Source organism: Platalea leucorodia (genome assembly GCF_965183815.1).
Source record: "Platalea leucorodia genome assembly, chromosome: 13".
NCBI lineage: Eukaryota > Metazoa > Chordata > Aves > Pelecaniformes > Threskiornithidae > Platalea > Platalea leucorodia.
In genome coordinates this window covers 17,354,895-17,377,995 of record NC_138835.1, presented here as the reverse complement: position 1 = coordinate 17,377,995, position 23,101 = coordinate 17,354,895, and the positions used below count along the sequence as shown (strand labels likewise).

Genomic DNA, 23,101 nt, shown 5'->3' with positions numbered 1-23,101 from the left:
GAAGCCCAAACTAGGGCAAATCTCAGAGCTGCTGGGGATGATGTACTCTGTTGGTCGTTGGGATGCTGGCCGTTGCACACCTCTCTGCTGCCAGGGTTCTTGCTCCAGTTGCACAGGTTCCGTTTGGATTCAGAGGAGACCTTGCCATTTGTAACTGCTGTAGCTGCAGTTCAGGTTATCTGCAGGTCCAGCTCACAGCCTGCCTGTGTGCTGCTGTACTGTCCTCCAGGTCTCTCACTTGGGTGGGTGCTGTGGCAGGATCAGGAGAGAGGGTGGTAGGTGAGGTGGGTTCCTTGAGCAGAGGTGTCCTCCTTTGGTTTGGGTTGGTGTCTTTCCTGAACCTATAGCTCAGGAGCTTCCCAGAGTCATGAGTGGAGTTACAGCCCATGATTCCTCTATCATTCTGTCTATCCTGAGCATAAGGTTCCCATCAGAGCAGGTTTTCCCCCTTGTCCACAGTCTGTGCTTAGTTCCACTTTATGCACCAAAAGCCACACTTCAATTTTACTTGAGGGCTCTGGGCTTGCAGTCTGGTAGAAACACAGCCTTCGTGTACCATGCTGCAGCAGAGGAAAAGTGAGAGCGGTGATACAGGGCCTGTTGTGTTAAATCCCTATACTCATGGGGCTGATGATGAGGCTGGGCCTGGCACATCCAGCTGTTCACAGTTTCCCCTTTTGCCTGGTCTCAGGTACGCCATCGACCGCAGCACAGACGCAGAGAGGATCTTTGACATTGATGCCAACACAGGTGCCATTGTGACAGGAAAGGTCCTGGACCGGGAGACAGCAGGGTGGCACAACATCACTGTCCTGGCGATGGAAGCAGGTGAGATGGAGGAGTGCTGTGTGGAGCAGACAGTCTGTGCTGGACCAGCGTGGGCAAGAGGGGGAAATATGGGTGTGTTCACTGTAGAGGAGACCAAGATGCAAGTGTTAATTAACACTGAAGTAAAAAAAAAAGCAGCAGTGCTGAGTCTGACATCTCCGTAGACAACCTAAAAATACTCTTCCTGACTCGAGCATTAATAAGGGAGCATGGTCGAATAGTATATTTGATGAACACTAATCAAATTTGTGTTATCTATGCGCCAGCTCTGCCAGTCATCCCTGTGCAGCTCGCTCCCTGCGTTCACACCTGCTGAGCAGCTCTGGGGGCTCCCAGGGGGTCTGTGTTCACATCACCCACATCCCCTTGCTTCAGCCATATGCTGTGGGTGGATGCCCAATCAACTGGAGCCCTGTGGCACAGATGGCTGCCAGCACTCACTTCTGCTGGGGGCTCACAGTGGTTGAGATTTGCAGGCTGTACCTGCACACTGGGTATGTGGCTCTGGATGCGTCCCATGCCGTTTCTCCTTGGTCTCCCTGCCCTTGGTGTGGCTGCAGACTTGGCAAGGTACAGTGAGGAGTGGATGGGAGGTCCCAGCACTGCAGCAGTGGGAAGGAGCTGTGGGGGCAGAGTGTCACTGAGCCCCCGTGCTGGGGACGGGGAGCAGCAGTGCTGCCAGGGCTGGTACCACCAGGCTGCTTCAGCTCTGGCTGCAGCACTTGGCCTCACCCTGCAGAAAAGTCTCAGGCAGAGGTTGAGGTGAAGCTCTTTTGGTCCTCTTCTGAAATTAGTTCCTTTCTGACCTTCCCATGAGAGTGCTGGTGATGGTCTCTTCCTTCCCTTATAGCTGTGCTATCCTTTAGCCTGTATTTACAGTAACTGCCGAATCTGCTCACACCCAGCTGGGAGAGCCAGGAGGGAACAGCTTAGTGGCTCTGCAGGTTTTGTTAGTTTATCTTCCCTCTGCATGATGGGGATGGCAGAGCATGGTGTGGACGCTTCTAGCAGAAGTTCTGTTTGTCTTTTCTTCTCCAGTTAAGAAAGAAAAGAACAAATCTGGGTCCTGCTGCTCAAAGGAGCTCTGAATAAACTCCTGAGGAATGAAAAGAAAATAATAGCAGCAAAGGGCAGGCTTTGCTTCCCTGCAGGTATTCTGCTGCGGGTAGGAAGTCAGTGAGGCTGCCCTGGGCATCCTACTGGCCTCTGTTGTGTTGGCACAGTGCCTTGGCTCATTGGCTCTGCAGGTCCTGTGCGCAATGGTGGATCTGGCCCCATGGGCCCCAGGGCGTGCTCTATGTTCGTCCTTTTTCCGAGCCTGAAGATGGAGAAGGGGCTTCAGTCCCAGGCACAATGCTGGGAAGCAGAAAGGCATTGCCGTATTCTTCAAAGTTTTCCACATTTTGGATGCGCAAGTTGCCAGGGCAGCCTGGAACCTGCTGTGCTCTGCTACTCCATGACAGCTGGTACCAGGGAGCTGCTTTGGCTGCAGAGCACCTTCTGACATCTGTAGGCATGTGCCAAGACCTGTCTGTCTGTGGGCAGGAGTCTTCCCCGGGCTTCACTCACAGAGACCCCTCAGGAGTTCTCGATCTCATTTCTTTGCTCGTTCTTGAGCAAGAAGATGCCATTCACATTCGAGGAGCTGTGTCAGGGCCTGACTTGAGGCCCAGAGATCAGTTCCTGCTGCGGGGCCACCCTGCCACAGCAGCAGCTATCCGCTCTAGCCAGGCCAGGGTGCAGGCCTGGCTGCCCCAGGAGAGGAGGGAGTAGCAGCCCTGGCCAGACCCACACTGCGCCGGGGGGGACGTCTCTGGCTCTGCTGTGTGTCCCAAGCGCCTCTCTGCACCGATGCTTTGTGCCCCCTGGCCAGTGTGACCTCTGCACCATCTGGCTGCAGTGCTGTCATGAGCCCTGCCTGGCATCAGGCAGCGACGGGCAGGCATGCTGGTGCTGCCCAGCCACACCTGCATAGCCACAGCATGTCCGGTGGGCTCCGTGGGAAGGCTCTGCCAGCAGTGGTTGGGGAGGAGGGGATTGCGGTGTTGCAGCACAACTCAGCATGCAGAGGAAACATGAGGTGACAAGAATCAGAAGGACAATATTTACACGCAGCAGCTAGGATTTCAGAACAAGTCAGTAAATGCTGTGGCTCCCCTCCGGCAGGGAAGCCTGTCAGGCTGGATTGCTTCAAAAGCCAGGGAGGCTCTTCAGTGCTCTGACTTCTCCCGTGGAGAACTCTGACTCATCTGTTTTAACTGCCCAGACATTCCTCCCAGTGACGTTATCCTTCATGTTTTGTAACCATGAAATATTAATGACTGATATTGAATTTAAAGTACAATTTATGTCTGAATCCTCTGGCGGAAAGGGCAGTTATAAAGGTACAGCCTTCCAAGTGATAGAGGGGTTTCGGAGCAGGGCTGTGCAGCAGCTGTCAGGCTGTGCCCGGCACAGTGGGATCAGCCACGGCAGCGTGAGCACGGGGTGGCTGGGAGCCTCTGCGCTGGTGTTGGCGTGTCCGGCACGCAGCAGTTCCCAGCACATAGGTGTCTGGGGCTGGGGGGAGCTGGTGGGGCCCTGTGGTGTTTGCTGTGGGCATGCGGGTTGCAGCTGGCTGCTGCAGGGTTTGCTGCACAGCCCAGCAGGACAGGATCAACTCTGGCAGAGGCAAGTGGTAAAATATTCTTCCTCTCTCCTCAGTGAGATGTAAACTTTGCAGAAGGAATGGTGCGAGCCCACCAGGCATCCTACTGCCTGGGCTTATGCCTGGCACCCCAGCTCATTGAGGCTGGTGGGAAGCTGTGCCTGCTCGATTCCTGTGGTACATGGGCACGTGGCCTGGAGTGCATTGCACCGAGATCTTGCCTCCCTGTGGCCTCCTCGAGCTGCCCTCCCTGCCTGCTGGGAGGACTGTCCTGAGAAGGGTTTCATGGACAGCGGCTGATGGAAAGCTTGCCCACTGACAGCACTTGTTCCTGCAGGCAGCCTGTCTTAGGTTTGAGCAGCTCTGATACGAGAGCTGTCCCCCCCACCTCTGAGAGCCCCATCTGGGACCCAGTGCTGCTGCAGCGGAGACCGTTTCCAGGGGTGCATGTCCCACCTACAGATAACCAGAGAGAGTGTATTTGCATCTGAGGAGCAGTAAGAAAAGCCGCAGAAGGTGCCTGGCTGCACCTGTGAGGCTGGTTGGGCTGTGTGCTGCTGGCAGGAGGAGAGGAGGGGCAGGTCTCCCCCTGCGGAACAGGCAGTCCCCAGCATGAGCTGCCTCTGCCGGCTGGTGACCAGCAGAATATTTGGTCTTGCAATGTGGCAGCCAGCAGGAAGCATGGGGGCTGTTCAGCAAATCTGGCCTGGGACCAGGCCAAGTGTTTCCAGAGATAAATCTTCATCTCCCTCACAAGCTGTTTACCTTCCTTGGGCTAATATTAGTGATTCTCTTCCTGTTTTCCTCTTTGCTCATGTAAAATGCTGAGGCCTTGACTGCTGTGGCCACTGCTGGTAATTGAGATGATAAATCTTCCTGCTGGAGACTGGCTTTAATCAGAGCATTGTGTTTGGATGCGATTTAATGACTCTCATGCTGCTGAGTTCAGGCAGGACTCAGGAGAGGTGAGAGCCATTTATGTTACTTGGCTTAACTGCTGCTTCCGCTTTGCTTCCCCTCAGCTGGGAGCCACGTTTTCAGCTCCAGCCTCTGATGTAGCCGCCTGTGTCCGACGAGCCATACCCCTGGCACGCCCCTGTTTTGTCCTTGCCGTCAGTGCTCCACTTTGCAGTCAGGCAGCTGCGCTGACATCTACAAAACCACTCTGTGCTTCACAGCCATGGCATGAGTGCTGGAAAGCAGAGTGGCCCATCCCAGTCTTCTAATCTGCATTTTGTTCTCCCAATTTGCTGAGATACTGAGGAATAAATTCCACCCCTGCCTCTTCTGGCTTCCCTACTAAAATAAACATTTTGAATCCAGTATTGTACCAAATTGGTCTTGAGGCAGAAGAGAGTGGGTTGTACACTGTGCCCAACAGTGTCTGTGAGCTGTTTCCCCGGGTGCTGCAGCCACAAACAGCAGCCCATGGTCCTCAACCTGTGCTTCAGACCCCAGGAAAGCTGCAGAGTGCCCTTCTGTGTGTGGTATCACTACATGGCCGTGTCTGCAGGCAAAAGTGCAAATAGTATGTGTGCTTCAGCTATGGTTGGATTTGGAGCTTCACAGTAGAGGTTTGGGTGTAAAAATGCAAAGTGCTTTATTGTGAGTTTGTGTGAGGGTCTGGAGGGGTAAGGACTGGATCCCAGCGCAGCAGTAACCAGGGATCCCCTCCTTTCCTGCCGTGGCAGGGGTGGTCAAGCATCTCTGCAATGCCTTCCCATTATTGTGAGCTTCTGCTGCAAAGCTTCCAGCATTTGAGAGCAGTTGCCCAGAGCTGCCCGGTGTTAGTCCAGCAAGCGACTGGCTGTCCAGAACCCAGGGAGAGGGCATGTTGTTGGTGTTTTGCATCTGAATGTTTAAGACTAATGTTTTACTGTTCAGATTACTTTCATGGTTAATTAAATTAAGAAAGAAATAGTTTGGGGTGTCGCTGAAGATTCAGCCGGAGCATTTGAGGCTCAGTTTCAGCGTCATCATGCAGCAGGACTGTGGCTTTCTCCTCCTTCAAAGCCGCTGCACTGCCCACCGAGCAGCACCCCGGCACGGGGGGTCCGGGTCACGTTCACTGCTTGTCCTTAGCTGCACTGTTTGTAGCACTGAGGAAAGTGCAGATGCTGCAGTGTGGAAGCGATGGGCAGAACTCTGTCCTCCCACCCCCAGCAGGCTCCAGCGGCTCCGAAATAATTCAGCCCATGTTGGCAAAGGAAGCTACCAGTCATTAGCCTGGAGCTCCCATACTGCACTGCTGTGTTTCCAGCATCTCCCCCTTGTTCTGTGTATTTTCCATGTCTCTTTCCTTAGTCTTTTCAGATTAATAGCATTCCAACTCCTGGAGGAAACGCAGAAAAACGGCATGTTTAATTTTAATTTAGGAAAGCGTTTAGGTAGCAGCCTAGTTTCCTCGCTGCTGTCAATCAGGTTTTCTCAAGGCTGACATCAATTAGTTTAAAAATATTGAATGTAATTTTGCCTGACACAACATATTGCAGCCACTGCAAAATATAATTTATTTTAGAAGAAGAAATAATTAAACTAATTTGCATGTCAGTCAGCTGAGCTGGAATACCGAGGAGAGACGCTGCAATGGAAGATGACTTTTTTCCTCTCCAGTCGCACTCAGCCTGGCACACGCAACCCTCTGCCCTGTCCCCTGGCCAGGTGCAGCTCGGCGGAGCCTTCAAGGGCATGTTTCTGTGCCTTCCCGCAGCCGTCATCCACCCAGTCTGCTGTTCTTCCCTGTTCTTCCTGGCAGTGGTACCTGCCTGCTGAGCATTTACTTCTGTGTGCTCGAGCATGTGTAGGGGTACGTGCGTACATTTCGGTGTATGTAGAGCAAGCACAGAGCTTTTGGCCTTGTAGATGTGAAGTCTGCATTAGTTAGGCGCATCATGCCTTTCATCACAGATGTGCTCCAACAATCTTATTCTCGCTTCTGACCATCATAAATTCAGTTTATGCCACACAAGTTACAGAAAACATATTTCAGAGATGTTTTGGAGATTATTTGTTTCTTCAAATACATCCGATCGTTTTTCATATTTTCCACCCATAAATCCAGGTACTGGCTCAAAGGAAGAGGAAGGTTGCTCAAGAGCACTTGAGGAACCTTCAAAAAGGTCATGGTACAACCGAAATTAAAAGGAAGACTCTGTGTGCCTCACTGGAAGTGTAGACAACAACGGAAGGGTTGCATTTCTAACCTTGATGTTCCTGGAGACGTCAAATTTTAATGCTGTCACTGAGCCAAGGAGTAAGTGTGAGCCTCGGGCTTCAGAAATTTTGGAGGGGGCAAAAGAAGAGCTTTTTTTATGACTGGGTGCATTTAGAGAGGACACCTGTGCTTTGAGCTGTGCTCAGGGGAGAGGGATGTTGTTTATGGCTCTGGCAGAGGGGTTGACACGGGTCCTCGGCACTGTGCCGTGGCGCATGGATGACCCCACTTGTGTGCATGGCATAAAACGCTCCTGGCAGCTGCTCGCTGGTGCTGTGGAAGACAACAGACCTACGGTTATGCCCAGCTCTGAATAGGCTGATCGCATCCCTCCTCATGGGGCTGTGAGATGTGATCTCAAAGGGAAGCTGCCATGCTCAGGCTCACCCAGGTGTCCCGACCTGGCCCTGCAGACCCTCTGTCGCACGTGCCATGCTGACGGGTCCTGGGGAGAGTTCGGCAGCACTGGCATTGGCTCGTGCTCACAGCTGGATCAGGCACCAGGGGAGGAACTGCTCCTCTGGGTCACAGTTAGGAAGGGGAAGAGGTGGGGCCCTGGGCTCTTCCTCCTCCTGGACTCTTCTTCCTCCCTTCTCTTTTTGCCTTTCCTCATCTTTCTCTCTGTAGTGCCTGTAGGGCAATGGCAGCTTGCTTCAGAGCTGAGCAGCAGGGATGGTTATCCATCTTCCTGTGGGCTGAGGAGGGGGTGATGAGATGCTGTCGTCCTTTTTCTTGTGGGAATTGAACCCTTTTTCCTCCTGCTCGTTCGTGACCCCAGTGGGCATCAGGGGCACACCTCCACCTCCCCCGGTCTCTCCCCCTCCCTTCCCACCCTGCTGCCTCCCCCTTTCTCTCTCCCCGAAAACAATTGCAGTTTATTTCACTGCACCAACATGCCTTTTAAAATAACACATCGTTCGAGGCTTTTAGTCACGACTTCTGCCTCCCTCCCCTGAAAACAACCATCTAATCACCAGAGCAGCTGGTCTGGGTGAGAGGGAGTGATAACGCGAGAACAGGGTGAAGGCAGCTCTGGGGAGGGGGCTTAGGTTCCTAGCTAATTATGGAGCAGTGCTAAATCCCCTCTCCCCTGGGTCCTCCCCCACCTGATCTGCGGGGGCCAGCATTAATTTTATAGACAAACAGTCAGCAGAGCTCCTGCCCAAGCGAGGAGAGAGGCATCGGGTCTGTCACAGTTGCAACCTCTGGGTAAAACAAAGGAGATGGAGTATGCGGGAGTTCTCATTTCTGGAAGCATATGAGGTGCTTCAGAAAACATTAGGCCCTCCAGAGTGATTTATAATCTTATAGTGAGGGCTCAGTGTACCTTTGCGGTGCATGCCGTGGGGTAGAGTGGCACTGCAGTGAGTAGAGCTGTACGTGCAATCCCCATCCCGTGTGCGGAGCGAGTGCAGAGCAGCACCAGCAGCTCCGTGTGCCCCCGAGGGAGGGGAGTGGGCGGCGAGCCCCCCAGCACTGCTGCCTGTGTGAGGCATGGGCTGGTGCGTGTGGGGGTGAAAGGGCTGCCCTAGATCTTATCGTGTGACCCCCCTGTGCCAGCTGGCAAATGGTGCTTGGTTCAAGTTCAAGCTGCTGATGGCAATGTAAAAACTGGTGTCGGTGTGCAATGCCCAAGTCCCAGGGCAGGAGTCTCATGCCCTGACAGGGAGCATTCAACCCCAAATCACCTGGGTGTGGTGGAGGTGCATGGGGCAGATTTTGTCACTGTCCTGTGCTCTTAGTTGATACCAGCTGTTTCACACCCTGGCTCTCTGCTCGCTCGCCTCTCAGCCATTGCTGCTAGTCCCCTGAGGTGTAAGGGTCAGGATCCAAGTCAGGGTGTGATGTTCTTGCATCTGAATTTGTCTCCTCTTGGTGCTTTCTGGCTGCAGTACAGATGCTCATCGGTGGTGACTGACCCTTATTGTGGGGACTTGCTCAGCTTTTCTAGGGGTAGAACAGGCCAACAACAGTATTTTGGGAGTCCTTGGTATGCAGCCCAGTGGTTGGGTTTCTTTACTGGAAAACAGGTGTGGTGAGGCTGAGTAATACTCTGTGGGCACCGCCAGCCCGCAGAGATGGTCTGTGCTGTGGGCAGGTAGAGGTGCGGCACTGCGTGACCCTCTGCGCTGGAAGCAGCTGAGCGGCAGTGATGGCCTCTGGATGGACAGACATAAGGAGGGTTTGCTCCCTGCTAGTAGCAGATGGCTCTTCCTGCTGAAGCTCTGCTGCTTTTTTTGTTTCAGATAATCACTCACAGGTGTCGAGAACCTCTCTCCGTATCCGTATCCTGGATGTGAATGACAATCCACCCGAGCTCGCCACCCCCTATGAAGCTGCTGTGTGTGAGGATGCCAAGCCAGGCCAGGTAGCGGGTGTCCCACAGCCCTTCGCCTGGGTCTCCATCAGTACCTGCAGGGGTCTCGTGCTGTGAGCAGCACTCTGGACCAGTGCCAGCCTGCCCGTCCTTCCCCTTCTGCCTGAACGTCTTCCTGTGCAGCTGCTGTCACACTGGGAGCCACTTTGCTGGTGTCCTACAGCTAACCCTGTCTATGGGGGCAAAGGCTCATCCCTTGCTGTGGCAGAAGCCAGTGACACTCTGCTGGGTCGGACCCTGCAAGTGGGGCCCGTGGGAGGAGCTGCAGAGGCAGCACTGATTCTCACCTCTGCTTTCTCTCCACAGCTGATCCAAACAATAAGCGTTGTGGACCGTGATGAGCCTCAGAGCGGCCATCGTTTCTACTTCACGCTGGCATCTGAAGCCACCAACGACCACCATTTTTCTCTGCTAGATATTAAGGGTAAGCCTTGCTGCACCCTTCCCAGTCCTGCAGCCTCCTGGCTGAGTGGCACAGCTGGCCATGGGGAGGGAAACAGGGCTGTGGGCTTACGATCTATCTGTGCCAGGTGGAGCTCAGGATGCTTTGGGTACCCTGTAAGGCTCCTTGCTAACCTGAAACGGTGGGACTGGTCAGCTAGCAGTTTGGGTTTCCTCAAGGATGCTCTGCCAGCTTTCTTCTCTGCTGCAGACAGGTCCAAAGCTCCTCTTGTGCTGTCTGGTTAGCCTTTGATGTTTTCAGGGCTCTCAGTCCCTTTCTTGATGCAAAATCTCTAACTTGCCTGCAGGCAAGGAGATGATGTGCATTTACAGAGAAACATGCTCCTGTTTTGAGCATTATGATTTATCCCTCTCCAAGGTAAATCCTGGAGCACAGGTCACAGGTCATCCCGGGGCTGCCATGTAGGTGGGCAGCCACTGTGCCCCCAACAAACAGGAGCAGCTCAGGAGTCCTGGGAGGCAGCGGGGCCATACAGCAGCCAGCCCCTTGTCGTTGCTGGTTCCCTGGGACATGGCCAGCAGAGCCGGATTCCCTGTTAAGTGGTGGTTTAGAAGCATGGTTCCTCTGCGTTTCCTGAGGTTCATCCTGTCTTTTGGGAAATGCAGCTGGGCAGGGCCCATCGGTTCCTCTGGGAAGCTCTGGGGTTCTTTGCACCTCTGGGCTGAGCGGCTCCTGATGACTCGATCCCCGCCTGCTGCTGTAACCGACGAGGTGTGACACGGTTTTTGCTGGCTGAGCCCTGGCTGCTATCTGGTTTTGCAGACTGCAAGGTCAGGCTGCATTTGTGTGGATGATGGCAATCTAGAAAGGTAGTTACCAGGCTGCTTCCTACTTTTGACTGGTGTCTTGGGTGAATTTAGGTGCTGGTTGCAGTGGTAAGTACAGTAGGGACCCTTGCAGATACTGGGATCTTCTTGAGCCAGATGTGCCGTTACTCATCAAAGGGGTCAGCCCAGATGGAAGCCAGCAGACCACATTGAAATGCTTGGTGGTTTGTTTTTGTTTTTTTGTTTTTGTTTTTTTTTTTAAACCATTTTTTCCCTCTTTTTGCAGTTTCACCTGTCAAAAGTCTGATTTAGTTTGTTCTGAGCTTATCAGAGGAACCCTCTGCTGATGTAAGATCCTGCTTGCTCAGTTTGGTTCAGCATTATTGGGGATGGTCAAAATGGAACTTGCAGCAAAAAGCTTCAGACGTAATTGTAGAAGGACTGATACTGCTTTGTGTCCTAAAAAGTGCAGCTGTCCCTGACCCGAGTCCCTCCCCCTGCACTGATGGGGCAGCTGTTCACAAGACCTTTGCTTCTTATCATGTAAGCAAGCTTTAATCCTCTGCAAGATTTTGCCCCACGCCCAGTGATTAACTCCTTCACTTGCTCTGAAGGACCTTATGAAAACATGCTTGAGCGTGCCGAGTTAAACCCCGGTGTCTGTCCCTACCCAGACCTATCCAGAAGCATTGAGGGACCTGGGGCTGCACTCCGTGCTCTGAGCCAGCCGCGGCTGGGTTGCAATCTCAGAGCCATCACTGCTGCTCCGCCTGTCTGGCAGGAGGGACCAGGCCAGGGGTGGCTGGAGCTCAGCGGGGGCTGCTTTGCGGCCCGGTGCTGTGTGGGGTTTGCCCCCTGTTCGTTCAGCCGGGGTTCACCAGCAGCAACCCAAGAACTGGCGTTGCAGGAGGGTGCTGGACACAGGCTCGTGCACCGCCATCTCCTCCAGAGCTGCTGCTCTCTTGAGTGGGATGAGGCTCTCGTTGCACAGGGTAATCCTTCGTGCTAAACGATCCCACAAACTTTGCATGTGGTGCAACACTGCATAAAATAAGTAAAAGCTGGCATCACCCCCTGCCTTCTGTTCTCGGGAAAACAAATGCTGTTGCTGCAGGGTTATTCCCGGGGTGTTTGGAGACCCTCCCAATTGCAAAGTGATGCTGTCTCCCACAGCAAGAGGAGGCGGCTGCCTGTGCAGATGGAGGCACCCTTCATTTCTAATGTGTGTGCGTTTTAGTGTCATTTCCCTTCCTTTGATTTCTCCCCCCTGCTTTTTCTCCAGTCCATTGAGCGCCCTGGGTGCACTCACCTTCGCCCCCTGCTCTCATGGGTTCCCTTGCTGTGACCTCCTTTGTCTCCCCCCTTGCCTCCCTCTCGTGCGTTCACCCCTCTTGCACTTGTCTCTACTCCTCCATATAAATATCAGTAGTGACAAACTGCTACCACCAGCCCATCTGTTTCTTTGTACAAATTTGTAGCCAGTTTTGAAACGTGATTTATAAATATTGCTTTTGCAGCCAAGGAGTGACACTGATGAATGTCAGCACAGATGGATTCACTAAGCTCTTCCTTAAATCCTTCTCTCTTTTGCTTTGCACCTACTTCCCTCGGCTCCTGCAAGGCAGCAGAAAGCCACCTCAGGAGGGTGACTTGTCCTCAGCACGGCAGGGACCAGCATCCGCTTGGGTATGCTCCTGTTTACAGTTCATTAGGCAGGGTAAGAGCACCCGGCTGTGGCAGGGCTGGTAGGAGGGGAGCCTGGGTGACTATGGCCAGCAGCGAGTTGGCTGCGAGCTGCCAGAGAGGTGTCAAGGGTCCGAGCTGGCCACAGTGCGGAGGGGCTTCCTCGGGGGGCTGCTGGGTGCCCCAGCAGGCAAGGGGAGCGAGGGAGGTGGCTGCTGGAGCAGGCACCTTGCTGGCAAAACTGACCCTGCAGGAGGCTGGAGAAGCAGGAGTGAGAGTCGGTTAAATGTTAAAGTGCAGAGCCATGTCGCACAGGTGGAAGCAGAGCCAGGTAGAGTAGCACAGAAGGGCACAAGAGGATGCTGAGCGCTGCCTAGGCTCTTCTAGGGCTCCTCGTGGGCAGCATGGAGGAAGCCTGCGAGGGTTTTAGGCAAAGCCCAGGGTGATCGATGGGGCAGCCCGTCCATCAGATGAAGAGCTTGTGCAATACCTGCTGGTAAGGGCGCATATGGCAGTGGTCGCAGGGCGGGTCTGCTGCAGCCTGATACTGCCATGATACAGTCACAACACTGCCCAAACCCTGCTGGGTGAGGCCCCACTGCAGCCAAAACTGCATGGAGTGGGGATGGCCCTTGCAAAGTGCCTGCAGTTAACACCTGTAGCCCTGCTCATCAGCTCCCAGCGGCATGCAGAGCTGCCTTGGCTCTGATGCTCCAGGTTGGAGCTACAAGAGCAAAAGGTGACCTTGCAGGAGACCTTGTGTTAGCTGAATTATAGCTGGTTTGCAGGAGTCGGGCTTTTAGAAATAGTGTCGTTTCCTACTGGCATCTCTCCTTGCTTTTGCTCTGTCTGGAGTGCTCAAGCACTTCCTAATTCATCAGACAAGGAATAAATGTCATGTGTGGTAACAACAGCCCCAATCCAGAAGGAACATGCCCAGGAAATAAAGTGCCTAAAGGAAGAGAGAGAATTGGAAAAGCTGACCTCACCCAGGTCCAATTGGTGCCATTCCAAAGGCATTCACCATCCTCTGCCTCCTAACTTGCCTTTTGCTGGATATTTCTGGCCTGAGAAAATTTATTACAGAAGGATCAAAGGCAATTAAAGCCTGAAATCATGTTCTCCAAGAAACTCTAATTGTATTGGAAGGGATGGTAGAAAATATCCAAGCCCAGCAACCTGGAAGGGGTGCTAGATAATATGGAGCAACACACAGAGCTACTGACTCCAGAGCTCAAGGGCTAGGCAAGCAGATGTCTGAAATCTCTGCAGGTCTCATTAAGAACACGTAATGGGTGATAGAAGATCTGAAAATTGTAACAATCAAAAGCAAAATGTTAGGATTCGAGGACTGCCTCAGGACAGTGGAAGCCTCCTTCAGCCCTGCAGGGATGCTGTTCTCAGCACGAGCAGTGCAGATGCTGACAGGGGGGTGAAAAAGAGCATCAAATCTCCACGGGGGCAGAGTGAAAGGTAGATGAGCAGCACTGGGGCCGTGGCCTGGCACCCAGAGAACTTGGGAGAAGGAAGAGGCAAAAGGAAAAAATCGGATTCTTCTCCTACCAGCTGCACCCACCTGGGGCTGGAGCCAGGGGTGTGCTCCTTTTGGGCAGCTCCAGTGGCAGCGTGGCCGTGGGCCCAGCTGGGAGCCACGTGCACCTTTCCGGAGCTGGTGTGCCTGGGCACCAGAGCTGCAGAACAGCTGCCAGAGAAGGGAAGGGCAAACGCTCACGTGGCCCCAGGAGTGTGGGAGAGGGCAGGGATGTCGAAATCCAAACTGGAGGTCACTTGCTCCCTTCTGCTCTCCTAGCGCTGTTCAAGATTGAGTTATGAGAAGGATTTATTACTTCTGTCTTTGAAGCTGCCAAGAGCTTCTTTGAAGAGGGACTCTGAGAGACTTAATTATTTTATTGTTCCTAGTGATGCTACGCTACCACCAGAGTATATTGCGTTCCTAAACTTTCCTCTTACAGCGGTATTGACTGGCCCCTGCACACTCAGCCCACATTGGTTGGCCTTGTCTGGTGACTTGCTCCTCAAGCAGGCAGAGGTGCTGTCTCCTGTCTGTCGCACAAGGTGTTATGATGCGACACAGGGTAACATCACTGTGTGGTCAGGGAGAGGGCGGCATAGGAAACCTGCAGAGGAAATGTCAGTTTGTGTAGCAAGACGGCAATGATAGTAAGTGGTTTGGCTTGAGGCTTCAGAGAACGCATGGCACAACCTTTAGAGTGGCGTGACTGTAGCACAAAGTGCAACCTCACGAGGACTGGGCAGGAAGACGTAAGTGTGGAGATCCAAACTCGTCTGTGCAGGAAATCTGTGGATTAACGTCTGCTCAAATTTCAGTACCGCCTGCTGGGAAACACTGCTCCTCAATCTCATGACGCCAGAACTGGGCTTAGCAGAAAGCTGCTGCAGAGGAAGAGACACGAGAGGCTGCAGGGCCAGGCCTGCCTGGCTTTTCTTTGCCACAACTCAGGCTGTGCTGATACAAACAAATCTACTCCAAGACACGCATCCTGAAGCAACTGCCTTGGGTCAGCTGCATGTAAAGAAATAACTGTACCAAGAGAAATTACATTGTTTTGTAGGAAGTCGCTTTGGATGCATTTTCCAGGATACATTTTCCCAGATCGGGGCAAAATTTTCTTTGCTTCTGTGGTGAAATAGACTACATTGCATGGCAGCAGCACTGCTTTTTCTGGAGTATCAAAGAAGGGAACACAGAAGAATTTTGCAAGTAACAGGGATGTAAACACCCGACAGAGAAAACAGTTGTCCAGGGTGCCTGGGGAGCAGTGGGCACAGCGGGTGGGCAGCAGGGAAGAGGCTGGAGCCATCTCAGTGCCTGGAGGGGGTTGGTCTCTGCCAGGCTGGGGTCTGGCTGTCCAGCCTTGGTGAGCAATGTCACAGGTGTAGATGTGAAATTTCTGTAGATCTCCCTCCTGTAGGAAGTGTTCATGTCACCCTGTTCAAGAGAGAAAAATGTAGTTTCATGATGTTTGAAATAGTGTTTTGTAGTTGTGATTTTTGTCTTTTTCCCTAGCACCGAATTCTGGGTTACAGAGCAAGACCTCAGCCCCTTCCTGAGCTCAGGTTTCTCTGAGCAGAGCTGTCTGTCATGCTGCTGATAAATTTAAGTACTGGCTGCTTTATTTTGACTTTGTGGGTTCAGCAGTGAAAATATTTCTCCTTCCCGTACTTGGAGGTGAGGGGGCTCAGCAGTGCAATGCACTGTCTGAGCAGTCTCAGCTGAGCTGAGGTTAGTGGCTGCCTCTCTGCAACTTGCACATATATTTCCCCTTGATTTCTAGAGACTGTTTCTAAAAATAGCGTGCCTTGTGGCAGGTCCTCCTCCCTAACAGGAGCTGGAGCTGGCTGTAAACAGAAGGGGAGTCGCCAGCCTTCTGCTGCATTTCCAGAGAGGTGAGGATCTGGTGCCTGCATTTATGCAGCGCTAAAGGGGTGCTCGCCCGGGGGAGCATTTCATCAGACCTGGGCTATAGACAGGCTGAGCAGCACATGGAGGTACAGGGCTGTGTGCACGGGGATCCTCCAGGCCAGGATCCCACCACGAGCTCAGGCTGGTTACTTGGCTGGTGTGACAGTGCCAGTGAAGTCAACCTTCTTAGGCTGAGGGCCAGAGCCTTGCTCGCTCACAGCAAGTGGGTCTGTCCCATTTGTCCTGTGGCTTCATCTCTACTGGATCCTGATGCCCAAGGCTTATGTTTAGCTGGGCTAGCTACAAGTTAGTCCTGGCCTCTTGCTGAGATGGTGCCATTAACATTATTTATATCTCCCTGCTATGCTGCAGCAAGCTGAGGGAGCAGCACCAAATGAGATCTTGTTACCTTTGTGCAAATGATTAGCATAACATTTTTTTTTTTCCTAGCTCATCCTTGGTAGGCAATAGGCAGCTTCTCAGCAGACTCTGGTGCCGGCAGGCTGCCACACTTGCTTCAGCCTCCCTGCCGCCTGTGGGACTGGTGCTCCCCTGCTCCTCCTGACAGCTCTGCCGAGTTGCCTCTGTGCTGGGGCCATGTACTGCTCCAGGAGTCTCAGCCACGGTGGCAGATGTCCTGCAGGACCAGGTGGCTGCCCAGGTGGAGGGTCAGTAGTCCCTGCCTCGCATACAGAGAAGCCAGGCAACGCATGTAGTGCAGAAAGATTGTGCTCTCTGCTGTGGGCAATCCCCTCTGCGGGCTGGTGACGCTGCAGCGCTCAGATCACGTCTGACTCAGGAAGCATGGGTCGGTGCTGGGCGCTGCAGCCTTGCAGGCAGAGTGTTGATATTGCAGGCAGTATCTCCATTCTGAGGCAAACTGTCCCCAGATCGACTCGTACAAGCATTTGTCTTATTGCTGTCTTCTGCTCTGTGCTCTTACGGATGTTGCCTGCCTGAAGTCTGCTGCTGTGAGCAGGGATGAGTGAGGTTACCTGGAAAATTCCCTTAATGGATAAAAGATGCTACATCCAAAGGAAGAGTTTTTCTAGTAACCTGCAGCACAGTTTTGTGTGCATGAATAAGATCTGATTTTGAACATCGCCCTTGTGGTATTCAGTGCAGCCTCCAAATGTTGGCTGGTGTGGTCTTCTCTCTGGTGTCCTTGCCTTTTCCGCATTGAACTCTTCAAGGCAGACCTGTGCTCTCAGGTGAACTGGAAGAGATTACTTTCTCCCTGTCTCCTTTATGCTGGAATCCCAGCTCTCCGCAGCTAGGGTGCCGAAAGCTCTGTTCTCCCCAGAAACACGGCTGTATTCTGGCAACACAAAAAACTGTGGTGGGCTGAGTCCAGAAACCTGATGATAGGAAGCAGCAATCTGGTGTTTAGCGCCATGACAGCTGAGCACTGTTCCGGGTACAAGCCCGTGCACTGCTGCCTCCCCTCTGGGCACAGGCAGCCCATCTTCCTTGCTCTTGCTGCACATAGCCACGCTTGGCTCCAGCACACGCTGGGTGGGCTTCACCTCTGCACCTGCGTGTCAGCATGGGGGGTGCGGATCGCCCCCAGCTCCTCCTCTTCCAGGCTGCCACGAAGCAGAGACCAGCCTTGCCCTCACTTGGCCTTTTGCTGGGGTTGGTTGCAGCAGTCCTGTGGGCAGGTCACCTGTGCCTCTGCCGTTGGTACTGACAGAGCTGGGTGAGGGCTCAGCACTGGGATCCTGGAAGGCTCTGCCCAGACTGACTCTGCCCCCAGCCCCGAGCAGCGGGGGGGAGATGGGCTCTGTGCTCTGCTCTGCCCTGGCTGCTGCATGGTGCCTCTGGGATCTGCTCCGCTTCCCATCTGGCTGGTGGATCTTCCCTGTCCTGTGGCTCGGCGTGTGCCTGCCCCTCTGCTCTGTTCTTGGCTTGCCTCCTGTCCCCGCCGTGCCCCGTGTGCTCCCGTGCAGCACGCGATCCATACAGCAATTTCCGTGGTGGCAGGCAGCCCAAGAGCCAGAATTAGAATAGATGTCTTTTCCGATCGAAGAGCTGATTGATACAGAAAGGGGCTAGTCCAGCATAAATCAGGTGCAATAAGGAGAGAGTCTGTAGACAGCAGCACCTTGCTATGAGCGGGCCAATCTACGTTTTATTAGATAAAGACTGCAGACAGTCAGCAGCGACTTCTGACATCTGGCCACAATTGTTCAGCTACTATTCAATCCCTTCCTGCCCGCTCTGCTGCTGGCTGGCAGCACATGAGCAGGGAGCAGAGCTAATCTTCAGTCCCTCTTCCTACCCTCCCTGCTCCAGGTTGCCTGTGCACAGCTGCTGCTTGGGTTCATCTCTGGCGCCAGGGCCCTGGAGGGGTCCGTGAAGTGGCCATGTTAATGGGATCATAATGGGTTATGCTGTGCCGGCTGAGCCCCTGAAACAGCAGGGTTTGAGCAGACGGAGAGGAGGATGGCTGGCTTGGCTGGGAGGCTTGGAAGGAGCTCTGCCTGCTCCTTCAGAAGTTACAAAGGATCCTAGGGGTATTTGGCCCTCTGGCTGAGGCAGAACCCTTCACCTGCAGCGCTCGGGTTTGGAAGCAGTAACTGCTGTTGTAGGTTTAGTGCCATCTGCAGACCCCTGTCCACTCTGGACTGAGCAGGCCAGGTCAGGTCAGGAGGGGGTCTCAATGTCAGCAACAGATTTTTATCCTGATTCCTGCTCTGTGCCATTCTCAGAGGGTCTTCTGGAAGGGTTTTTTTCCCCTCTCTCTGCTCCAACCGCGTTGTTTGTCAGCATGGTTCAGACACTTGCGTGCTGTTACTCCTGTATCGGGTTCACCGTGCCCTGGGTACGCCGGTGAGTGAGACACCGGGCTGGCCCCGAGGTGCCCAGCGAAGGGGTGTGTGCTGGAGCGTAGCTCACCACCTACGGGCGCTCGGGCTGCTGAGGGGCTGTGGCACAGGAGAGCCACAAGCTTGCTCCCTGCTCCCCTGTGATGGAGAGGAGGGAGGCCCCATCCCCTCTTTGGGTGGTTGCTGGAGTTGGTGCATGAACAGCCCGGTAGCACCCCGAGTGTTCATCTCGAGTGTGGAGGAGCTCACAGCGGGTCCTGCTGGCTGTGCTATGGGAGTGACTTTGCTGTGGGTTTACTTGTTCCCTGCAGACAACACGGCTGCGGTGCACACGCAAAGAATGGGCTTCAATCGCCAGGAGCAGGATGTGTACTTGCTCCCCATTTTGGTGGTAGACAGCGGCCCACCGGCCCTCAGCAGCACGGGGACTCTGACCATCCGCGTCTGTGGCTGTGACAGCAACGGGGCCATCCAGTCTTGCAACAGCACAGCCTACGTCGTATCAGCTACGCTGAGCCCCGGTGCCCTCATTGCGCTGCTGGTGTGCATCCTCATTCTGGTCGGTGAGTGTCTGCCTGTCCCCCGGCCTCCTCCTGTCCTGTCCTGTCCTGTCTTCTCTCTATCCAGCATCACGCAAACGAGCGCAGGCGGTTCTTGTGGGCACGGTGCAGGCTCCTCTGCCACCTGTCTCCTTGCTGGTAGCTGCAGCCTGGGGGGCAGGAAGCCCAGCCCCCTGCCAGTGGGGGACCATCGAGGAAGCTCCCATGTTTGCCCCAGCTCCCACACACTGGGCTCAGCAGGGCAGCCAGAGCAGGGCTCCCTGTGCACAGGCCCACAGGCTGCTGCCTGGGAGAGGCTGGAGAGCTGCTGGCTTGCTCCCCACCTTGCTGGGCAGGAGCCGAGAGCTGCTCGCAGGCTGCCATGCCATGCTTACAGCAGGCATCTCACATGCGCGTGTGCATCCCAGTGCAGTGGCCAAGGGCAGCAGGTGTGGGGTGTGCAGTTGTGCTCTTTACCTCGGAGTGCTCAGAGGGTCAGCATAAGAGTGTGCGTGAGCATGTGGGCAGGATGTGGAGCTGGGGTGCACGCAAACCAGAGCATTGCCCAGGTTAGGACCTGCACCCTGGGAATACTGCTGGCTGCCACTGACACACTGGCACAAGCTTGTGCTGGGCTGCCATGGCATAGTGTGAAGATGCAGGGGAGGCGTGGGCTTGTGTGTGTGTGGGAAGGGGCTCTGGGAGAGGCGTGTTGCAGTGCCCTCAGGTTTAGCATAGGGCAGTTGATGGACACTGCTGCTGAAAGCTCTCCGGCATTGGTGCTGGCTCCTGAGGGCTGTCTGGACATCTGCGGAAGCCATTGTGTTGTTCAGTGAAGTCTCTTCTCCTTGGCACGTCTCTGCTCCCTGTCTCCTGCTGTGTCTCCATTTAGAAAACCCTTTCCCACAGGGTGCACTTTACACTGGTTTCATTTTCCAACGCAGTGCAAACAAATTTCTGCCTAATTGCCCAAACGAATAAAGTGCACATTGGTGCTTTAAAGGTGATGGGATGAATGGATGATGATCCAGGACACATCTGCGGCTCGTTGCTCAGGCTCTGTGCCATCTGCTCCACATTCACTCTCCCAGCATTTGGCTGCTGCAGTGATTCATGCACCCCTTTTTCCTACTCATCTTCTGCAGAATCCATCCATTTGTCTGTCCAGCCGTGCATTCATCCATCTGTCCCTCTTGTCTCAGCAGTCACGCTGCATGGGAAAGGAAGCTCCTGGTCTGCACTGGAGCCCAGTCAAACCTCTCTCCTAGCCAGTGACACAGCACAGCTGCTACTTGATGAGCCTGCCTGATAGGAACTGGCTGGCATGCCGGCGGTCTCGGCTGTGGGGCTCCCCACGCCAGAGGGTGCTATGCCTCTGCACCCTGCCGCTGAGCACGGGCCATCCTCACTCCTGCAGGAGCACAGCTTGCACAAGCCCCTGCTCCTGTCTGACTGTCTCTTCCTTTCCCAGTGCTGGTCCTTCTGATCCTCACACTGAAGCGACACCACAAAAGCCACATGACATCCGAGGATGACGAGGACATGAGGGACAACGTCATCAAATACAATGACGAAGGGGGTGGCGAGCAGGACACAGAGGCCTATGACATGTCAGCCCTGCGCAGCCTCTATGACTTCAGTGAGATCAAAGGCGGTGACGGAGGTGGGGGGCCAGGAGAGGGGGGCCCAAGCGGAAACCCGGCCTCGGAGCTCCACACCCTCCCACAGTGGGTGCAGAGCCCAGACCTGGACTTCTCCGTGTTCAGAGACTATATCTGCAAGAAGGTGGAGCAGGCGGACGAGGACCTCTCCGTGCCGCCCTATGATTCGTTCCAGACCTACGCCTTCGAGGGCTCAGATTCCCCCGTGCCCTCCCTGAGCTCCATCAACACCTGGTCCAGCGGCTCAGAGCAGGACTTCTCCTACCTGGGGGGCTGGGGGCCACGTTTCCGGCAGCTGGCAGCGCTCTACGCTGGGCGCAGGGGCGAGGAGGACAGCGAGGAGTCCTAGCCATCCTGCCACCCCCTGATGAGGCTCCCAGCACCTCCTGGGACCAGGGCTCCATGCTGTGAGGTGCCGCGCAGGGACAGCATGCGCCTCCGGCCAGGCTCCATAGCTGCCAGAGAGGGGCTCCGCCATGGGGCCAGGGAGCACCGGGCGACGTGCTTCTCGGCAGCTGCCTCCTGTTCGGTCGGCCTCTGCACCCGCATGGCGAGGCTGGAGTGCCCAAAGGAGCTGCTGTGGCCGTCATCATCTCCTTAATACCAGTCTCCATTAAAGTACTATGCGTTAATTTAAGAAAGAGAAAATCTAATTCAAGAGAGTTTGGAGGGGGTTTCTCCCTGACAAATTATCATTTAAATAGATCTGTTCAGTGAGCCCAGTTCAGGAGAGGAAGAGCAAACAGGAGTCTTTTGTTGTCTAAATTGTTTTTGTCGCTTGAGTTAGAGCATTTGAAGTGCTTTGATTTCTTTAAGAGCTTTCCTTGCAGAGGGAAACAAGCTTTTAACTTATGTTCAGCTTCCCCCCCCCCCCCCCCCCCCCCCGCCTTTATGTTCTCTTGCTTTTGGAGTCCTCCTTCCCTCTGCACGTGCACTCCTCTGCGGTGCCCGGCTGGTGGTGCCGTGTCGGAGGGAGCGTGCTGTGCTGGGGATGTGCGTGCTGGACGTGGGCTCCAGCGTCACATCCTGCACAGTTCGACTGCTGCACTAGAGTTCACTTCAAAATACACTTCACCTCTAAGCTGCAATTACTTCACCTCTCAGTTTTTAGACCTTTCTTGTGGTTATCAAAGATGGTTGTGATTTGAAGGGGCTCTCCCTCCCTGCACAGCAGACGTTGTCTGCAAGGTCCTGATGTGCCCCACAGCCCGCGTGACAGATGGGGACATCCCACCCGCTGCCGAGGCACGGTGCTGTGGCCTGAGCTACAGAGCAGCTGTGGTGCTGGGGAGCACCATTGGAGGGGTGCAGACTGGGGCAGGCTGGGCCCGGGTCTGCAGGGCTCTTCAGCCAAGTGCTAGCTTTCTACCAAATGGCGTGGGCTGTGCAGGGCAGAAGGCGGGACATCACTGCACCCTGGCCTTCAGTGGTGGAGGAGAGCTGCTTCCTGGCTAGAGGACCATGCTGTAGGGCGCGAAAGAGCCCCAGTCCCCTGGTTTGGAGGGATAATTCCTGCTTACACCCAGCTGTGACAGCAAAGCATCACCATTGGCGATAGAAAAGCCATTCCCAGGACACATGCATGATGCCAGATCCTGCTGGCGCTGCTGCACAGCTGAGCTGGTTGCTGCAGGCTGGGCAGCGGGTCTGTGACACCTCAGGGTAGCCGGGGTGTCCCCACCCCAGCACAGTGCCCTGGGAAGAAACCTGCACGAGTTCCCACAGCAGGACCGCCTTTGCATGAAATCTCTGGTTTTGAGAGGCAGGTCAGGAGGAGGCTGGCGGTATGTGCCATTGCTCCTCGGGCTGCAGATGATGCTGGAGGAAAGTGCTCAGTGCCCTGCACCTTTCCAGCCTGCTGACTTCCCCCAGGGTAAATTGAGCAGCACATTGAGCAACTCCCATGGGCAGCTTCTCAGGCCGTGCTGGCTAGTGCAGCTCCTTATCTGTTCATGTTGGAAAAAAAAAATCAATTGTATCATTGATAGGTAACTGATAAGGTCTCTCAAGGCCTGACACATCCTGGGCTTGTCATTGGGTTTGTCCTTTTAGTTTAGCCACAGTGTTTTCTATCCTTGGAGAAGTTTTAAATGTAAATGTACATACGTGTTCATTTTTTTTACTGTATTTTGCTTCCCGGCTGCTGGTGTTGGTCCTTTGGCTGCAGCAAGAGACCTGACAGCAGAGAGGGGCAGGACGCATCTTTGCCACGGCTCCTGCCCTTGGCTGCTCCTGCCCGCTGCCGCCACATCCGCCCATGCGGGAGCCACAGCTTGGCTTTTGTGCTGGGACTGGGAGCTGCTCGCTTCTCAGGGTCTCTCTGGTCCCCCTCCAAGGAGGTGGCAGGCACCTGCTGCTGGCACCCGCGCCCCAGCGTGCTGCTGATTCACTGTGATGATGCTGAGGAGTCAGCGGGGCCAACAGGCTGCTTCGCACTGGCCCTTGAGTGCTGGTTCTGGCCATGCAGCCTCAGGCAGGTGATGCCCCTCTCTTTCCTCAGGAATGTGTTCGTGTTTTCCCTCCCGGCTGAAGAGCTGTGCACGAGCCCCTCCGGAGCTGGCCCTTCCTCTAGCAAAAGTGTTGTGCAATAGCAGGGCTCTGTCCGTAGGAGATGGGGTCTGACAGGGTATGTGTTTAGCAAGCCTCCCA

General features: G+C 54.5%; 1 protein-coding gene across 1 annotated transcript in view; it reads left to right on the top strand.

The window, feature by feature from the left end:
* Positions 1 to 21,543, top strand: part of CDH22 (cadherin 22) — a 57,114-nt gene extending 35,571 nt beyond the window's left edge. The window contains exons 7-11 of the mRNA XM_082325822.1: positions 692 to 828; positions 8,936 to 9,057; positions 9,373 to 9,490; positions 18,564 to 18,815; positions 20,263 to 21,543. Of these exons, the coding sequence (XP_082181948.1) occupies positions 692 to 828; positions 8,936 to 9,057; positions 9,373 to 9,490; positions 18,564 to 18,815; positions 20,263 to 20,801 (1,168 nt within the window). The 3' untranslated portion in view covers positions 20,802 to 21,543. The remainder of the gene's footprint in view (positions 1 to 691; positions 829 to 8,935; positions 9,058 to 9,372; positions 9,491 to 18,563; positions 18,816 to 20,262) is intronic.
* The last annotated feature ends 1,558 nt before the right edge of the window (positions 21,544 to 23,101 follow it).